At 45.1% G+C, this 20,518-nt stretch overlaps 1 protein-coding gene across 2 annotated transcripts in view; it reads left to right on the forward strand.

Annotated features, from left to right (window-relative positions):
* Positions 1 to 20,518, forward strand: part of CCDC40 (coiled-coil domain 40 molecular ruler complex subunit) — an 808,572-nt gene that overhangs the window by 173,681 nt on the left and 614,373 nt on the right. For both annotated transcript variants that reach the window (XM_078654053.1, XM_078654054.1), the window contains one exon: positions 13,239 to 13,361. In XM_078654053.1, the coding sequence (XP_078510179.1) occupies positions 13,239 to 13,361 (123 nt within the window). The remainder of the gene's footprint in view (positions 1 to 13,238; positions 13,362 to 20,518) is intronic.

Genomic DNA, 20,518 nt, shown 5'->3' on the forward strand with positions numbered 1-20,518 from the left:
AAATAGTTGAGTATTTAAGGCATTAAAATAACCTTGAGTTATTGGTGTCAAGGTTTGGCAGTGTCACAGTCACTTAATAAAGTGACTGACAGCCATCTTGAAAGTACCTTGAAATTTTGAAAACACATCAATCTTATCTCGCGTAGCTACCCTAAGGCTTCCCAGCGCACTGCGAGTCAAAACATGCACCTTGAAAACTGCAGTACAGTTGGGCCAGCGAATTAGGTAGAGTTTAGCCATGTTTTGAGACGTTTTTTGAATTTGGCCTTGTTAGACTCTGTTTTGAAACTAATTGGCATTGTATTCCAAGGGTTGGGGACAGGCAACAGACAGATCTTGCCCCAGATCTGGCCTTCTGAATTTGTGTGATCGTTAAGAGGCCCGTGTTGGAAGATCTTAAAGCCCTGCTTGGAATGTAGGAGGTCAATATGCCTCTAATCATACGGGGACCTTGCTGATTAATTGCCCTTTGAGCCAGACACAGTGCTTTGAATTTAATTCTCTTCTCCACAGGATGCCAGTGCAAAGAGATCCGGGCTTTCTTGATTTAAGAACCTTTGTGTATGTTGTAGATGGTTCTGGTTGCAGCATTTTGCAACCCTTGGAGCCTTTTTTTAACTGATTTACTGAACCCAGATATAAAGAGTTCCCGTAGTACAGGCGTGATTAAATCAGTGTATGGACAACCACTCTTCTGAAAGGAATAGGTAGTAGGTCCAGAATGTTCCTCAAGGTCCTCAGCGCGGTGAAGCAGGAGCTGGTCAACTTTTTTAGCTTGGGTTGCCATTAAAAGAAAATTATCAAGCCACATTCCTAAGCTTTTATAGGAGACTACGAAACAGGTGTAGTCACTAAACACTCTGGCCAACATAGCAGTGCCACTGGAGGTGGATTGTTTCCCAATACCTTAAGTTCGGCCTTGTCTCCATTTAATTTCAATAAGCAGCTTGCCATCCAGTGATCCACTTTCTCAAGGTATGGACGTAGTTGGTGTTGAGAACCCTAATTTGGAGTGACGGTGATGACACGGTGCATATCCTCTGCATAGGAGACAATAGACACTCCAAATTCCTTGACAATGGATGTCAGTAGTTGGACATAGATATTAAATTAAGTAGGGCTTAATGCTGAATCCTGAGGGACCCCACATTTTGAAGAGACTGCTTCTGATTTACAAGGAGTTTCCAAAATCTGGAATGATCTTTCTTTTAGAAATGACAAGAGCCATTTTAGAGCAGTAGTCCTTACACCAATTTCACTCAATCTGAGTTCCAAGGTCTTGTGGTCAACTGTCAAATGCTGCACTTAGGTCGAAGAGAATAATGGCTGCCTCTCCTCCTTCATCAAGGATTTATTTTACCTCCTCAGTTACCACCAGTAACTGTGACTTCGTACCATGTTTCAGATAAAAGGCGTCCTGGGTATCAGCAAGAAGAAAATTATCTTCTAGATGCCCAGGAAAATGCTGGTTGATGCAGGACTTTCCAGTACACAGGAAACAGAGATATCGGTCTAAAGTTCCTTGGACAGGCTGGGCAAGGTTCAGCTTTTTTAGCAGAGGCTTGACCACCGCATGTTTCCGTTCTTGGGGAACTTGACCTTTGGAAATTAAAAGATTTAGTAATTGCTGAAAGATCAGAAAGATTTCCTGGCTTCTGTGTGAGAGAATGTGGAGAGGGGCCAAATCTAATGGAGATCGCGATTTCACTTTCACGAACAGAACTGGGAGTTCTTCTTCCATGATTAGAGGAAAATTATGAAGACAATGAGTCTTTGCAGCCAAAATCAGTGTTTCTGGACCAGTGTACAAAACTTCCCAACTCTTTTGTAATTCACTATAAATGTTGGACACTTTGTTTTGGTAGTAAACATCCAATTCATTGCAGTGACTTTCTGAAGGACTAGGCAGTGAATTTCCACCATAGGAGCAGTAAGAGATTTTACAATACGAAATAGCTCCAGTGGAGCCTTGTCAGCCTTGCCCAGTAGGCTGCATAAAAAGCGGCTTGCACCCTTTTATCTCTTGATGATAATGCTGGGTGGCTGCTCGATAAGCAACTTTTACAATATGATCGTATTTATGTCCCCACTTTCTCTCCAGTTTTTGTACCCCTTTTTCAGGGGGATTAAAGACTTGTTGAATCAAGGTGCAGATGTTTCTTTGCTTCCCTTTTTTAAAGTAGAGATGGATTATATCATCAAGGGAGATCTTAATCCACCCATTCAAGGTGGCGTTAGCTACCCAAGGATCAGTCCCTATCACTGGTCTGGTATTAACAAGTGTGGATAGCCAGGTATCTTTCCTAAGTTTTGACCATCTACGACCTTGGCTTATAGGGAGTTTGGCATCTGCCAGTGGGACGGGACCCCCCGAATGATTGAGATAAGGGCGTGATCGGTCCAGGCCATTGTGCAATGACTCTTAATTTTAAGATTAGGCTCATTGCTGAAAACTGGATCTAAGAGGTGGTATTTAACATGAATAGGTCCTTCCACCCTTTGCGTGAGAATCATACAACCTAAATCCTGGAGAATGTTTCAAAACAAAGTGCATATTATAATCTCCTAACAAAGTGAAATTAGTTTCTTCCGTGGCATGGACTGTTACTATCAATCAACATGTCATGAGAAATCTAGATGAGTAAATAACTATCTTTTACAAATATCAATGCAGAAGGCAAGTGAAAGACAATTCATTAAATTAATCATGAGTTGTTGGTGCCAAGGCATGGCAATGTCACTTACAGTAACTCAATAAATCACCCAAATCAATAAATAGTAATTAAATTAATATATGACTTCAAATTAGCAATCACCCTATAAATCAGCAAGATATTAAAACATTGATGTTGATAAGTGTAACTTAAGTTGCCACATATCTCAAACTAACAATACCAATTATTGTCACTCTATGGATTGCCAAGAAAGTAGTGCAGTTCATTATCAATATCAAAGCCCTCTTCCACTGCTGTCAATTTCATGATCCAAAGTGGTTCCTTTCTTCTTAATTTCAACTCTCTATTACCTCCTCTGACATCCACCAGTACTGTTTATCCAGTATTATGGGTATCTTTCATAGATTCACATGCCTGAATCATTCCCCGTCGTCGGGGTGGGAGTCCCCGGTATATAAAAAGAGTAATGTCCTAAAGACATATACATAGCAATAGGCCAGAGGTCTCTCATTAGTAACATATCCATGTCCTTTTGTAAAAAGGACCAAACTTTGGCCAAGAGCCAATCAGATATCACCACCTTCTAGAACCTTCCTGGAAGGAGCCTTAGTCCCACAGATTTTCTACCGCACGTCGTGCTAAGGGAGTCTCCTCTGAGCTCTGCTCAGTTTCTTTGTATTTCTGGATTTTTTCCACATATTTGTCTCAGAATTATCATTCTGTGAAGGATCTTCCTTTTAGCTATGGCTGATACTCCAAAGAAAGGACTTTTCAGACCTTGTGGCAAAAAGAGGCTTCATGTGGATGACAGGCATGAAGACTGCCTTTACTGTCTATACCCTGACCATTCAGCAAAGTCTGCCGCATTTTTTCAGCCAAAACTCTCAAGGATAAAGAGGGCCGCCTGCTGATATGGCTTCAGAGACTCAAGGACAAGGACCAGCCAGTCTCTTCAGGTGAGAGTGAGTGTTCTATTAGGAGTATACACTCTTCTCCCAAAAGGCCTAGAACGTCATCCCCAGGACCATCTTTGCAGCCACTTCAAAAGAAGACGCCCAAGTCTTCAGAGGGTTGTTCTAAGGCTGTTGCTGTGAAGGTTTCTCCACAAGATCCTGCCTTCAAGAAACCTTTGGTGACATTTTCAGCTCTGCCTGTGACAATGTCGACAGCCACTATCTCCACGTCGATGGCGTCATCTTTAACTTCAACGTCGACGACTACTACCTTCTCGTCGTCGACGGGTAGGTCTGTTCCATCTCTAATTGTTATTAAAAAGTTGTCGACGGCGCCACCGTCAACTAGTGCCTCGTCGTCGACGAAGTCTAAATCGTCAGCGTCGACAAAAGCGCCAGCGCCATCGACGTCGACGAAAGCCTCATCATCGTCGACGAAATCGTCATCGGCGATAAAGGCCCCATCGTCGACGACAAGTTCATCGTCGATTAAGTCATCGTCGTCGACACCAGCGTCGACGAGACCGCCGACGGGTCCATCGATGGCGACACAAGCGTCGACAAAGCCGTCGACGGTGACACCTGCGTCGACGAAGCCGTCGACGAAGCAACCATCGTCGACGACGCTGCCGTCAATGACGTCGTCATCGAAGAAGACACCGTCGATGACGGAATCTGGGTTAACTGTCGACGTTCCTCGGTCGATGACCGATCCGTCAACGAGTTTGACGACGATAGAGTCACCTCCATTGAAGTGTACCTACACGCACTTCAGGATGACTACTCGTACTCTTACGCCGGAGTTGACCTCTCCTAGCATGGTGCAGCCATTCCCTCCTGCTCATCTTCTGGATAATGAGGACTCGGATGAGGGCTCTATGTTCCAACAAGCGACAAGCCCATCTGAACTACGCGTAAAACTTCACAAAAGCTCAGATTATGAGGAACAAGGACAGGATGAGTTGGTGGAATTCCAGCCTCCTCCGCCTCCTCAACAGCCTATGGTGTGTCTCCCAGCATCCATAGTGACAGATCTGCAGTTTCTCATTGCGGACTACAAACAGAGGTTTCCGTCCACTGCTCCGCCTCCGCCAGTGGTGGCACCGCCAGTTGTGACACCACCAGTGGTGACTCCGCCACCTAGACCTCGGCCTACTCCTTTAGTCCTTCAACCAGATCCTGCTACCTCGCGTCCTCTGCCATCCTCTGATGAGGAAGACGAAGAAGAGGACCAACAACGAGAGGAAGGGGAGCTCCAGCACACACAAGACGAATGGGATGACTATGTGATTCCAGGTCCAGCATCCCCTGTACAGGCACAAGCGGATTCACCCCCGGAAGACATTGGGGGATTCCACAACATCTTAGAGAGGGCAGCGTTGCGCTTCAATTTCAAAGTAACGGCAATGCCACAAGATTGCTTCCTTTATGATTTTAAGGAACCATTCCAAAAGGCTGTACGGTCCATTCCCATCATTGATTACATCTGGGAACAAGGGGAGAAAATAATGCAAAACCCTTCATCTCTGGTTCCAGTGCTGCCCAGACTGGACAAAAAGTATAAAGCTCCTGACACAGCCCCAGCTTGCCTTATTGGCCATCCAAAGCAAGACTCTGTGATTACGCAGGCAGCGCAACGCAGGTCAAAAAATCCATCGGCTGCATTGGCTGCACCGCTTGATAAGGAGGGTCGAAAGTTAGACAACATAGGGAAGAGGTTTTCGTCCATGTCAGCTTTAACGGTGCGTGCAGCAAACTCTTTAGCACTGTTGGGACGCTACAACCGTCAAATGTGGGCAGATACCGCTCCATACTTGGATTCGCCTCAAGATGAGCAGAAAGAAGAGGCGAAGAAGATTCTCCTTGAAGGCGAGCGTTCCGCTTCAGAGATGATTGATGCGGCGATGGATATCTCATCCACGGGGTTCCGGCAGCTGGCAGGAGCTGCAGTCCTGAGGCGCCAAGGCTGGCTTAAGGCAACATCTTTCCGGCCTTAAATTCAGACCAAGGTATTGGACATGCCGTATGATGGTCAGCTTCTGTTTGGACAACACATTGATCAGATGCTACAGGGTATCAAAAAAGATACTGATACCGCAAAAGCTCTAGGAACTCTCCAATACAAGAATCCTTCCTTTCGGGGCTCCAGAGGAAGAGGTCAGTCCTCTAGAGGCGCCTATCAGGGGTACAAATGCTCATACGGCTCAAATCAGCAATACAAACCCCAGTACCAGCAAAGACAGCAGCAAAACCAGCCGTCCTACAGCAAGTCTTCCTTTCGCGGACGAGGAGGGAAGAAGGACGCAGGCAGAAGGCAATGACTTCTCTCTGCCACAGGTCTCCAGTTTCTTTCCACCTTGCAAAGTTGGCGGGAGAATTTCGTCCTTCCTTCAAAATTGGCAACAAATTACAACGGATCGGTGGGTCCTCCAACTTGTTCAATTCGGACACTCTCTGGAGTTTGTGGAAACTCCCCCTCAAAAGCCGCCAATCCCAATGCGGCACAAAAATCTGTAACTGCTGCAATTGGAACTCTCCCTCATGCTCAAAAAAGGAGCGATAGAAAGAGTCCCCCGGAATCAGAAAGGCAAGGGATTCTACTCCCATTTCTTTCTAATTCGAAAGAAGGAGAAAAAATGGAGACCTATATTGGACTTGAGAGACCTCAACCAATACCTCAAAAAACAGTCATTCCGTATGATGTCCATCCAGGAGGTGCTGCAACTCCTCAATGCGAACGACTTTATGGTGTCTTTAGACCTTCAAGATGCATATTTTCATATACCAATCCACAGGAACCACAAACAATTTCTCAGGTTTGAGGTGGCGGGCAAGCACTACCAGTTTCGGGTATTGCCTTTCGGCCTAAAGTCGGCACCACGCATTTTTACCAAATGTCTATCTCCAGTAGCAGCGTACCTCCGCCAACAACATCACCAGGTCTTCCCGTACTTAGACAGCTGGCTTGTCAAGGCACCTACTTTCGCAGGCGTGACCAAGTCCTCCAACGCCTGTCTTCGTCTCTTCAGCGGTCTGGGACTTACTCTCAACGAAGAGAAATCCGTCCTTCAGCCATCCAAGTGTCTCACTTTCCTCGGAGCTGTCCTAGATACTACTCAGAGAAAGGCTTTCCCTTCACAGGAACGTCAAGTGAAATTAAGGACCTTGGCCGCCCGGATTCAATCCAAAAAGTCCATCACGGTGCGCCTGTACAAGTCCTTGTTAGGGATGGTGTCCTCGAACATCCTGTTGGTTCCACACTGCCACCTTCGTATGCGTCCACTTCAGGAGGCGCTATCAGCTCAGTGGATTCAATGCAGGGGATCCTTCGACGACGTCATCCGGATAACTCCTACCATTGTTCAGGCTCTGAACTGGTGGCTTCATCCACAAAGTCTACGGCAGGGCCTTTCGTTCATACTTCCAGTCTCGCCACATGTGATAACTACAGATGCGTCTTTGGAAAGTTGGGGGGCGTTCCTTCGGGACCTCCAAATCAACGGGCAGTGGTCCCTTGCAGAGAAGCAACTGCACATAAATCTCCTCGAGTTGCGGGCAGTTTACCTGGCATTAAAAGCGTTCCTGCCCAGAATCAAAGATTCCCCAGTGCTTGTGAGAACAGACAACACCACCACAATGCACTATCTAAACAAACAAGGGGGAACTCGCTCTCTGTCGTTGTCTCAAGAATCTCAAAAAATTTGGAAATGGCTTCTTCAGTACAACATTTCCCTTCGGGCGGTGTACGTCCCAGGGACGGACAATGTCCTGGCGGACTCTCTGAGCAGGCAACGTTCCGTGTGCCACGAGTGGGAGCTGGATCATCAACTTCTCAGCTCTGTATTCGCCCGATGGTGCAGGCCTCACCTGGATCTGTTTGCGACACAGCACAACGCAAAATGCCAACATTACGCAAGCTGGCATCCCCAGAAGGGATCACTGGGGAATGCATTTTCGATCGGATGGTGCAACATCTTTGCGTACGCATTTCCTCCATTTCCCCTGATTCCCAGGGTCCTCCGTGAACTGAAGGCAGAGCATTCCACCCTGATCTTAATAGCACCAGCTTGGGCGCGCCAACACTGGTTTACAGAGCTTCATCTCCTGTCGCTGGAACCACCAATTCTATTCAAGCCTTGCCCGACTCTCCTTACAATGAACCAGGGGCAAGTCCAGCATCCGGATCCAGCATCTCTCAGATTGTCGGCTTGGCTCCTGAGTTCAGAGAGTTTCAAAACCTAGACATTTCTCAAGAATGCAGGGCAGTCTTAGCCCGGGCTCGGGCTGACAGTACCAACAAGACGTATTCTCTAAAGTGGAAAAGGTTCTGTGTATGGTGTAAAGCAAACAAGATACTCCCCTTTTCATCAACACCTGCACAAATTCTACCTTACCTGCTCCATTTGGCGCACTCAGGATTGGCCCATGCTTCTATTAAAGTCCACCTGGCGGCCATATTTCGCTTCAGGCGTTCGTCATCTGGTACTTCCCTCTGGTCCGATAGACTGGTTAAGCAATTGTTAAAGGGTCTGCTTCCCTCCGGTGAGAGCTTTACCACCCACCTGGCAACTAAACATTGTACTCGCTCAACTGATGAAACATCCCTTTGAGCCAATACACAGAGCCGACATCAAATACCTGTCTTGGAAAACCGCTCTCTTGCTAGCGCTCACATCAGCAAGGCGAGTAAGTGAGCTGCAAGCCTTCTCTATTCAGGATCCTTTCTTGCAATTCAAACAGGACAGAGTTATCCTACGGGCCAACCCTAAATTCATCCCAAAGGTTCCATCTAATTTTCATCTGAATGAACCTATAGTCTTGCGGACTTTCTTCCCAAATCCACTTTCCGCAGCAGAGAGGTCTCTCCACTCTTTAGACCTCAAACGTTGTCTGAAATTCTACATTCACCGAACAGAACAGTTTCGGAAATCCAACCAGCCTTTTGCCGCCTTCAGCAGGCCCAGAAAGGGTCTTCCTTTTACTAAACAGAGCATTTCTCGTTGGATCTCTGCAGCCATTACTTTCAGCCATCAACAGGCAGGTCATCCTCTGCATTCTAAAGTTCGAGCTCATTCAACCAGAGCTGTCTCCACTTCAATGGCGCTCTTTGCAGGAGTGCCCATTATCGACATATGCAGAGCGGCGACGTGGAAGACACCACATACGTTCACCAGGCACTACTGCTTGGATACTGAACTGATGAAAGATGCAGCAGTGGGACAAGCTGTGCTCCGTCATCTATTTCACTAGAGGTGAGCCTTCTTTCTTCATCCCACCTTCCTACTATCTACTTGCACATTTCTCTATTATATTGTTTTTGGTACTTGTTATGTCACAAAGGGTATTCTTATATCGTGTGATTTTACATGTTGTACCATACGAAATGTGCTGGTGATTGCTTGCTACTCTGATTCAGGCATGTGAATCTATGAAAGATACCCATAATACTGGATAAGAAATGCGTTACTTACCTGTAACTGCAGTTATCCAGTATTGGTATCTTTCATAGATTCACATGCAACCCACCCACCTCCCCTGGAAGGGCTCACCTTGGTTCTCTCAGTAAGTACTACTTAGCACGGTGCTTACGAAAATCTGAGGGACTAGGGCTCCTTCCAGGAAGGTTCTAGAGGGTGGTGATATCTGATTGGCTCTTGGCCAAAGTTTGGTCCTTTTTACAAAAGGACATGGATATGTTACTAATGAGAGGCCTCAGGCCTATTGCTATGTATATGTCTTTAGGACATTACTCTTTTTATATACCGGGGACTCCCACCCCGACGACGGGGAATGATTCAGGCATGTGAATCTATGAAAGATACCAATACTGGATAACTGGAGTTACAGGTAAGTAACGCATTTCTTCTAGGCCATGAAAGGGAAAGTTACAATGAACGTCTTGTGATTTACATTCATGTGTATGTATTGCAAAAGGATATTTTGAGTCTCCCTGTTTAACTGCTCTAAAATGTTCTGAAATTCTCTCACACAAAGGTGTAATAGTGCTACCAACATATATGTTGTGACATCTATACTAAAGATATATTACAAAATTTGTGCCATAGTATATTTTATTACTATTCTTAAAAGTTTGACCATTATTATAACAAAAATATGCCACCTTATTATTTTCTAGTCTGCAAACAGTGCAATGACCGCATTTATAAAAGCCATTTGTTACTGATGACCACCAAGGCATAATATTTGTGGAGCAAGGACAACTAGGGCTAATAATATTTCTTAATGTATGCCCTTTACAAAAGCTAATGCTGGGTTGAGAGCTAATATGCTTACTAGTAATGGTATCTTCTCTTAAAAGATACCAATGTTTAATTAGAATCTTACTGAGTACCCAATCATAAGATTTATTAAGCTTTACTGTATCCTTGGCACTGAAAATCCTCTTATTTGTGTCTCTTAATGTGGGACTCCTATATCACTGTATAGCTTTAGCACTTGCATCCATCACTGTTTGTATATCATAACCACTTGCTTGAAACTTCTGTGCAATATCATGAACATGTATGAATTAACTGTCCAAGCTGCAATTTTATTCTAGCTCGCACCATTTGTCAAAATGGAAAAGCTACTAGTTGGTTTCTCGGATGTTCACTAGATACATGCAACGCTGAATTACAAGGAGTCTTCTTTCTGTACATCCGACGTTGAAGTGTCATATTACTAACATACAACTCCGCATCCAAAAAGTGAATACTCTCATAACTATAGTTTAACGTGAAACTCATATTATAGGAGGTGGAGTTCAAATATGCCACAAACTCAAACAAAACTTCAAGAAATCCAGTCCAAATAATCAAGATGTCGTCTACAAATCATCCCCAGCAGTATATGTATTCTACCCATTTCGCACCACCAGGGCCCAGACCAACCCGTAAATAGGTACGCGTAAGAAGGGGCAAATCTTGAGCCCATCACTGTCCACATGTGTAAACACATAATTTTCAAGAATCAAACTAATCATGTGTAAAATCATTTGTGTGTGTGTGACAGTAGTTCAGTAGGGCTCCTGTTAAGGAAATGTTCCACTGCTAGTAAACTAAAGTCATGAAGCATGTTAGTATATAGAGAAACAACATTCAAAGTCACCAATAACGTTCCTTTTTCTCAAGTGATAGAAGGTTGAGGACGTGTGTCCCTAATGAAAGATGGTTAAATACATATGGTCGTAAAATATGTTGACACGTTGTGAAATCCTCTCTGTTGGGTCACCTATACCGAAAATAATAGGCCTTCACGGGAGAAAGTGACCCTCTATATGTATCTTTGGAAAATTAAACAAAGCAGGGTAGCTGGGTTTACTGGTTTTCAAATACAAGCATCTAGCAATAATTCCTTCTCATGCCAAATCTTATGTTCATTATTAAGAAGGGGAGTAATACCTGGAATAAGATTATTTTCCAATCAAACATAACAGAAGGCATTACTCAACTGTCTGAGTACTTCATTATCATAGTCATTCTTATTCATAATCATAATTACTATGTTGCCACCCTTATCTGCTTCTCTATCAATCAAATCTTTGTCTTCTTGAAGATGTTTAAAAGCTAATGTTCAGAATATGACAAATTATTCTTGCTAGATCTACAAGTAGATTTTCTTTTGACATAATCGATACCAAAATTCGTGAAAAATAAATTAAAATTATTACGACCCAAAAGTTGTGGAGTCCTTTTAGATTTTCATCACAGACCACTGTCAATGCTCAAGTCTGTATTGATGCCTAAAGCAGATGAAAGTGTGATGACAGCATCTAGATCACTTTCACGTTATGTAATTGGCAATAGGATAGATGTTTCTAGTACATCTTGAATCGATATGGTACTCTAATCAGAGTGACCTTTTGTTTGTTTATCACGTGATGGATTCACACTAAAATACTTCTTAAGTTGTAATTTACATATACATTTTATAATGGCAATCTTCACTTGATAATGATCCAAATTAGAAGCCGGACAAAAACTCATGCCTTTCTTAAGTACTTTAATCATGTAATTTGCCAGAATGTTATCAGATAAATTTACAATCAATACATCTGAGGTATGCAGTATTGGAAATTCTTTAACTACTTTCTGTGTGTACACGATCCCTGTGATTTGAATATTCACTTGTTATCAGGCGAGCTCTGAGTCTGGACTTATGCTACTCTTTTATCACACCTTGGTTGATTTTTTTAGGGTCCTCATATATTATTTTATATTTTCCTATGTTATCCTTTCAAGACTTGTCTTGTGCGTGTCAAGTGCTATGTGGTGTCACACTAGGAAACACAATAGTGTAATATACTTGGGCATTCTATTTTTCTTACAATCTTCATTTTGATAATTGTGTCATTAATATGGACTGTTTACTTACTCATTTTATGTCTGTGATATTTTTCTGTCCCTATTCTGTCTTTTTCATTTCACACTCCTCTTTGAATTATTGTTTCGATCACACAGGATATGGTGGAGGATTTTTGTTTATTGCTTGGCTGAGAGATTGGTTTGTCATGTTTTATGTGAATTACTGTTTTAGCATAGATGAGGTCAACTGGAATAAAATTATTCAGAGACGAAACACATGCTGGCTACTTTGTGGCAGAAACTGTGACAATGATATGCTAATTTTGGTTCACGAATAAAGAACACAAAAAGACTGTTTACAGAGCAGTGGATTATGATTTTTGTAGGAGTGCTCGGGATTGACTTCTTTGTGTATGACTATTGTCTTCTTGAAGAATATTTTTGGTGTTTCTTTCTTCACCCTTGCGCACCCTATCATTTTGCTTTGTATTATATGTACCATTCATCATTGCCACATTTCACACTGAGCGTGAGTGTGTCAAATTTACCCTGCCACCATTTTTCTCTCTATGTTCGTGAAGCTACTTAGCATGGCATCTGTTCAGTAAAGAGCAGAAAACATATAATTTATTGAGGTGGAATTTACAGCTACGAGACTGATTCATAAAAATTTTAAAACCTTTTTAAAAGACAGCTGCAGAGACTTATTTGCCTAAATACACTTCAAACACTTGAAGAGTAAGTCGTTCATAACTTTGATTTTAATAACCAGAATTGGATGATTCATATGAAAGAACAATCACAATTTACTTTTGTGATTTTGCTCTAAAATGATCAAAGGCAAACACCTAGTATGCGCAAACAGATTGTTTTCAAAGCTGTAACACTCTAGAGCCACTAACTCATACATAAGTTATGTTTAAAATTAAATTATGAGAACAAAGTTTCGAAGCATAATTCGCTTTTACCCTGTAGCTGGCAAAGGTTGTTGGAACTCTACCACTCCATCACATAGTCTGAGGTAATGCATACTTACCAAACCTCCTAAGACTATGGCAATGTAGTTTGCAGCAAAGGTTACCTTAAGCCGCAATGCACTTAGCTAGAAAAACAAATATCTTGATTCAGGCTGCACATGAAACCTTATAGGTATGGTGCAGACAAAAGTTATGGATTCTAGACTAAAGTTCTTGGTATTTTCTGGGTGCTGGTAAATCCTCTGCCATCATCACCTTTTATAAGAGAAAAAGTCCTGTTGTGCTCCTCCACAATGTTCATATTATCTTTTCTCCATTCTCTTCATCCAGGATTTATTTGTGGACCGTCTGACGAGGGAAGCTGACCGTCTGCGTGAACAGATCGCATTGTATGAAGCTCAACTAGAAGCACAGACTAATGACACCAAAGCAGCTCGGGAAACTGTTTCAGAGGTCAGTGTCTGCTACTTGATATGACTTAAATATATTCTAGAATCTTTTTTGTGTTCATGGTCAGTGAAGGCTAATGTCACTTCACCTGCTTACTATCTCTTTACCTACACCTGCCCTGCTGCTATTTCCTTAGTGTGGCTAGCACACAGCTCTGCCTGTGTCCCATTGTCCAGATGTGATACGTTCTCTGTTTTTCCAATAATCAAGCTCACACACACATCTCTGCCAATGCATCTAAATCCTGACCTACCAAACTCCCTATTAGTCTAGTCCTGAGCCCTGCCAAACTCCCTATGAATCCAGTACTGAGACTGTCTTACATTTCTGACAGTGTGCCTTAATAAACATCTGCCACATCCCCTGCTATTCCATGTCTGGGAACACACACAAATCTCTTGATCTGGCGCACCCCTGGCATCCAGTTCCCTGACTCTCCTACAAACAAACAGATACTTATGCTGAATCTGTATGCAATATTTGAATAGCTACTCACTGCCTTCCCCCTCCAGCTTCTCATTGCTCCTAGACCTTTGCATTCCTCTAAGGGCCATCAATGCCCCCTCAACCCACAACGTCCTCTGTCTTTAGTCCATTTACTTCCCTCTTTCTTTAAGTACTCATTGCCCTTTCATCCTCAGGACCTTAACACTCTCTCTTCTCATGTCTTAAATACCATCTGTGTCAAGTCTTTTGTTTCTTTATTTTACCAGGAGCTCCACTCAGACCTTAATGTCCTTCTTTGCTCCTGCACTCGTTGACCAGGCCTACATTATTCTCTCTCCCAAGGTTGACACTATTCTCTTTTCCTACACCAGTGCTTCCTTCTATCCCTTAGGCTCTTTCTATTCTAACTCCGTGGGCTGATGCTGTCCTCTCCTTCTTAGCCACTTGTTGTTTTCAACCTCCAGGATATTGCTGATTTGCTACTGCCCTCTTGCCATCTGTTCTCGCCCAACTTTCTTTTTATGCCCTTCTCATTCTAAACCTTTGTTCCTTGTTTTCCTTACTGTTCTGACGCCCATACCCAAACCCTTTCTGCTCTTTCTCTACAGACTTTATTTACCCAGTTTTTCCAGGACCTCACTGTTATAGCTCATTAGGCCCTCACTGTCTTCAACTTCAGACCATACCTTTCTTCTCTGGCCCAAAACTGTCTTCTCGCTTTAGAGTCCCTGCATGGCCCCGTCTAGCCTGCCTTCTCTTCCGTCATAGATTCACATGTTGTAATTATTCCCCGTCATCATACTGGGAAACTTTGGTAATCAATGTTATCAAGGCAATGTATATAGACACTCAATAACATTGAAAGCAGATATAGACTACCTCATTATGTGACCCAAACTCTGGCCAATGATGTGAAGAAGCAAAGAGCTCTAACCCTTTAAGAGGCTTTCAACATCTAGACTTTCTAGTGTACGACTAGCGTTAGGGAATCCTCTGAATCTCTGCCCACAGACTCTAAAGAAATAGTATTCTTAATATCCCACCATGTTCTTGCTATTTTAGCATTCTGTGTGATTTGGTGGACTTCTGCTGAATTATTTTTAATTATCTGAGTAGACCAATAACATTTTTGTGTTCTTGAAGAACACCCAGGCTAAAATTTCTAAACAAATTCTACAAATTGTGTGGCAAGAGCAACATTTTAAAACTTTGTTTATTAGCATTTTCAAAGTAAACACAATGCATATGCTATGCTCCTAATGGAGCATAGCAACTGTTGTTACAGCATCAATCAACATATGACAGTGTGATATATACGAAATTAACTAATCCTAGATATCGTGCAAATCAAACAGATATCGGTCAGTGCAGTTATGAGATTAGAGTAATCTAGGCATTTAAACCGTCCCCATTCCAAAGTGTCTGATTACATAGTCATCAACATGGAAGTAACAATACAAAGAATAATCGTTTGCAAGTCGTCATATAGAGGGAGCTTCATGCAGGGAATATAGAAGTACTTGGCATTTCAAGATACAAGGTTATATGTCTAGTACAAGTATTCAGTTTACTTGACATATTGGTGAAAATACAGTCTAGGTACACCACTTTCTCACTTAGGTCGTGTATTCTGCGAACCACTAGGTTTCACTTGTTTTTCAGCCCCAGTCTCTGAGTGGTCAGATGTAGGGGAGTCCGCCCTCCCTCGTGCCCATTGCATAAACGGCTCCCAGATGTCTCGGGGTCTAGACGCAGAAGGCATCAACTCCCAATAAATACCGAGTTGTGTGTGTCCATAGGTAACATCAGACAACCAACCCGCAAATGTAGGCAATTTCTGACGGCCCCATCTGACAGCAATCTGTTGTCTAGCATATAATAATAGAAGTGCATGCAATTTCGTCTTGATGGTTCAGTGTCATTCACCAGTCCCAGGAGACCCAGGTGAGGGGATGGATCATCAGACCTCCCAACTATTTGATTAACCGCATCAAATATGTCATGCCAATAACCAGTGAGCCGGGGACAATTCCAGGCCACATGCAAGAAGGTAGCCTCGTCAAAGCCACATCTCCAGCATTTAGCATCTTCTCTCAGATGCATGCGGTGGAGGCTAATAGGGGTGCGGTAGTATCTATGTAAGAATTTAAAATGTATAAGGCGTAGTTTATAGTTAGGGGAGAGTGCCAAAAGCTGTTTACAGCAGAAGGACCATTGCACATCAGTTAGTGGCGGGATCAGTTCCCTATTCCAAAGTTGGTTGGAGGTTGGCTACGCCCAAACAACCCTCTGTTGTAAACTATTATTGTGGCCTAGCTTGGGCTGTAGTATAGGCTCAACCCCCTTATTGTTTAAAAAATGTATTCTCTTTAAAGTAGTGACGTATTTGAGTGTCTTGGGTTTCCCAAAATGCAGGGTCCTCCGAGCAGTCCCGGGGTAGACCCCATGTGGAGGTCTGAGGGTGCTTGGCACCCCATTGCAGATCTAGTGTGTGCGCATTGTGGTGTGAGATAATACAGACCATATACTCCGTGGCTCGGACCAAGGGCAGCAGAGTGAGGGAGCACAGAATCTGATCGAGGTGCACATATAGGTCATGCGGTGCTGAGTACAAGGAGTAGATTAGGATGTATGGCTCTCCAGGCATTTATCAGAGCCCAACATGTTACCCAGTTGGCAAAGCATTCGGCTTGAACAGAAGGAGGGGGGATAGGTGGGAACAAGCTAAATGAAATCTAGAACACAGTTGTAATCGCCCCCTAGGATCCACGGTACATATGTCTTCTGGGCCAATACTGTAGAGCCCAGACCAGAATGCGTCTTGGTAGAAATTGGGGCAGTTGGTATTGTCGGAAGGGGGTTCCCGGCATATCCATGTCATGGCACCTCTAGCAAAGGTGGAATAGGTAGTAAGGTGTATCAATCCTCACCAACGTTTCTGGAGGTGCAGTCATTTTGCTGTGGTAGTATGTGTCTCTTGAAGGAAAATGACTTGCGTCTAGTGCCTCTTGAGGTAAGCATAGATGTATTAACGCTTATGTGCTGTGTACATCCCCCTTACATGAAGTATCAGAAACCTAGTGATGGATTGTGGAGCCATGTTGTACTGGAGTGAGATGTATAACTCTTGCATGTGCCAGGGCCCCCCCCCCCACCCCCTGAAACCTTGCCTAGTTTCCTGTATCTCGAGTATGTGTCTGTGCATGTCTGACTTCCTGATGCTGGTGAATGAAAACATGGGTGGTGGGGGTGGGTGGTGTGTAAAGAGAAACTCGCATAGCCTACCACAACCGGCGGTACGCCCAACCTGGATGGTAGAAGTTGTCAACAAAATTATGTGGGGGGTGCCAGTTAAAGGAGTGGGTAAGGTCACTCACAACCCACCACTTCTACCATCAGTGTTGCTGATATTGGCCCAGCAATGAGGTCACCATAAGGTGGGGTGCTATCCTGCCAGAGGTGGCCCGCTTGGTGATTTGGGTGAGATGCCTTGGGGGTTGCTGAGCAGGGGATGGGGCCCACTTGTGGTTGGTCAAACGAGGGAAGATGCCCATGACGAATGGCATGAGGTATGGTGTGTCTGTTACGCACCCGCTAGCGTCGGCATTGGTCTCAACTAGTTGAAGAGTTGCACCACGGGAGGAAGGCACAGGGATAGAGGGGAAGAGGGGAAGTAGGGTGTGACACACTCAACATGTTCCAAACTGTACAGTTCGTTCAGATGATGTCCTCTGCCATCTCAGGCATCACCAGTGAGAGAAGAGATGAAGTTAATGTTGAAGCTGGAGAAGAGTCTGAGGCGCCATCAGAGGAGAATATATCTGGACCAATGCACATGTTTGATCGGTCATGCTCAGTCCCTAGTTTGGCTGCGCCCCTGAGGTTATGCCGGCGGTCCTCTCTATGTGGCCCTGAGGTCCTGCCGACAGTCCGCTATAATTTGTTCAAGTGCCAGGGACCGTAAATATTAGGATTTTGGAGAAGAGTCCTTGCACGAGTAACTGCGGTATTTCTGGCTGGGTCTGGGGATTCAGGAGAACCCATCTGTGATTTTAGGCAGGGAGGTGTCCGAGTGTTGATCTGTCCAATTCCAAACGTCTTTGGAGTCAGTGAAGAAGTTTGAGATGCCTTGATCCAATATTTTGAGGTGCGCCGGGAAGAGCAGAAACTACTGGGCCCCCATTTGCGGAGTCAGCGTTTGGCCCCCACAAAGCTAGCACATTGCAGCTGTACTGCAGTCATGAAGTCTGGGAAGAGCATAATGAGTTTGTCCTCAAGGTGGAGGGGACCTGCTATTCAGGACTCTTATAGGATGTCGTCCCAATCCTGGAAGTGGAAGAATTTGGCAAACATGGGGTGGGGCCCTTGGTGAGGGGTGCGCTCTCACCAGGGAGAAGAAGAATGTGAGGTCCGAGGAGGGCACAAAGGATTTGAGCCAGGTTTCTAGGAATGTACGGGGGTCTTTGCCCTCTAAACCCTCTGGTAGGCCCAAGATTTGAATGTTGCTTCTGCGGGAGCGACTCTCTGTATCATCTGCCTATTCCTCCAGAGTCTGGACCTGTTTCTGGAGGTTCTGGAATGGCACTTTGGTTGTCCTTTGTATAGGGTTGCAATTCAGCTAGGGTCTTCTCCCCTTCAGTCCCTTGTTCTGTGAATTTCCGATAGTCGTCTCTGAGGAAGCTTAGTTCCAAAACCAGGGACCCCAAATCGTTTTCCATGCATTTTTGTGCACTTTTGATGGCTGCCGCTACTTGATCCAGCTTATCCCGAGGGGAGGAGATGTCAGAGTGGCTGAACCTGATTTCCAGCTGATGAGTGTCCAGTATAGTAGAAGGGGAGGTTCAGGCAGCACTGGCTTGGATGCCAGCATGTTGGTCTACTGGCGGCCCATTTTTGATATTACAGAGGGAAGATCACTCTCTGCCTCTGGGTGGCAGTGTTGGGGTCCCAAGCAAGGGATATCCGATGTGGGCCAATGCAGCTGATGTGGATCGAGGTGATAGAGAATGGGAGTAGAGAAAGGAGTTGATGCCGTAGATGGCTTCGAGGTAGGGGGTTAGCTTCCAGGCGCTCAGCAGCTCCAGGCCCCTAGAAGCGTCTGTCTTCCCCATGGGTGTCGTATTGAAAGTGGGAGGACAAAGGGTAAAGAGCTCCTGGGAGATAATAGATCTTGAATCTTAGTGTTAGTCTTCAAAGGAGCAGCTGCACTCAGATGAGCTTTTTCCAGTGTCCCAAGCTATAAATCCAAAATGGCGCAGGAGTTTTGGGGGGTACACTTGGAGGAGCTCTCATATAGAGAGGTGTGATAAGCCCCCGTCGTCGGGCAGGTGCACGAGGTAGAAAGTGGGGGCCACTCCAACCCCTAAGGAGCTGCAGGGATCGGGGAGCCAGCGCAGGACCCTCCGCCTGTGCAGGTGCGAAGCCAGCGTGCAGACACCCCATGCTCTGCCAGACAGGGACCATCAAGGAGGTGCAGCCAGTGCTGTCCACCCACCCCCACAGCGGGGACCTGGTGTGGAGGAAATTCAAAATGGGGCTGTCTACCAGGTAGCCTGACTGCCCCCGCACCATGCCCTGATATGAGCAGTAAGATTACTGTTGTGTAAGGCGTCTCCTCCAGTGGACCCCAGAGTGCAGCATTAACTTGAAACTCTGCTGAGCGGGGCCCCCAACCAACTGGATTGCACCATTTCCCTGGGCCCAAGTTTGTACGCCCATGTGGGATCTGCATGCTGCAGGTAAATGTCCTGTGGCCTCTGCTCACTACAGCTCAGCTCCTCAGGGTGGTACGGTGGGCGCCAGCAAGCCCAGCACGCTATACGGATGGAGTGGGTGTCGATAGTTCCTCGGAATATGTGGGGGACTGGATGTGATAGGTGGGGGTCTCCACTGCCGCCGACAGTGGGGAAAGCGGGAGTGGGAATCAGACCAGAGGTAGGGACCACCGGTCCACAGCCCCACAACTCAGGGCTGGGAGCCGGATTCCTTCAGTGCGCTGGGTTCTGTGGTAAAAATGCTGGTGTTGTGGCTTCTGTCGCGGGCGAAGGCAGTGATCGCACTCCGATCAGGTCACCGAGCTCCATTCGGGCGCAGGTAGGCCCCAGTCACTGTTGATGCTGCTTGCCCCTAGAAGCACCCCAGGGGCCCAGCGGCGGAGTGGAAGTCACCACGGTGTGACGCACAGGGCCATCCAGCATCTTGAGGGTGCACCTCGGGTCCTGGGGGAGGTGCAGCTGCTGGCATGTACCCCTCGCTCATGCAGCTGTTCCTGGGGGTGCCGGCCAATTTCCTGGGCCACAATGTAGGCCAGTGAAGGGCGCAGTCATCCCTGGAGAGTGAGCCCTTGCCTGGAGATGTAAGGGCTGATCCGTTTGCCTCGTCTTGGTCCAGCAGCTCTCCGTGGCCCAGTGGAGGCACTGGGCATCTCCTTGAAGGATAGCCGCTCCAATGTTGCTTCAGTTTTGATACAGCTTTATTATTCTTATTTTGAGCATATGAATCTATGAAGGATCATAAAAAAGTTACAAGTAGGGACATTTTTTCCTACTTGTCTGTAACTACACTTCACCAGCACTACTATCTTTCAGAGTTTCACTTGTGAGCCACTCTTCATAGGGCTACATTAAATTTACATTGTTTAAAAAGTTCTGAAAACCCGACAGTTGGAAATCTCAGGATGAAGTTGAGTTCTGGTTTTTTTCTCTACATTTCTT

Source organism: Lissotriton helveticus, chromosome 7 (assembly GCF_964261635.1).
Source record: "Lissotriton helveticus chromosome 7, aLisHel1.1, whole genome shotgun sequence".
NCBI lineage: Eukaryota > Metazoa > Chordata > Amphibia > Caudata > Salamandridae > Lissotriton > Lissotriton helveticus.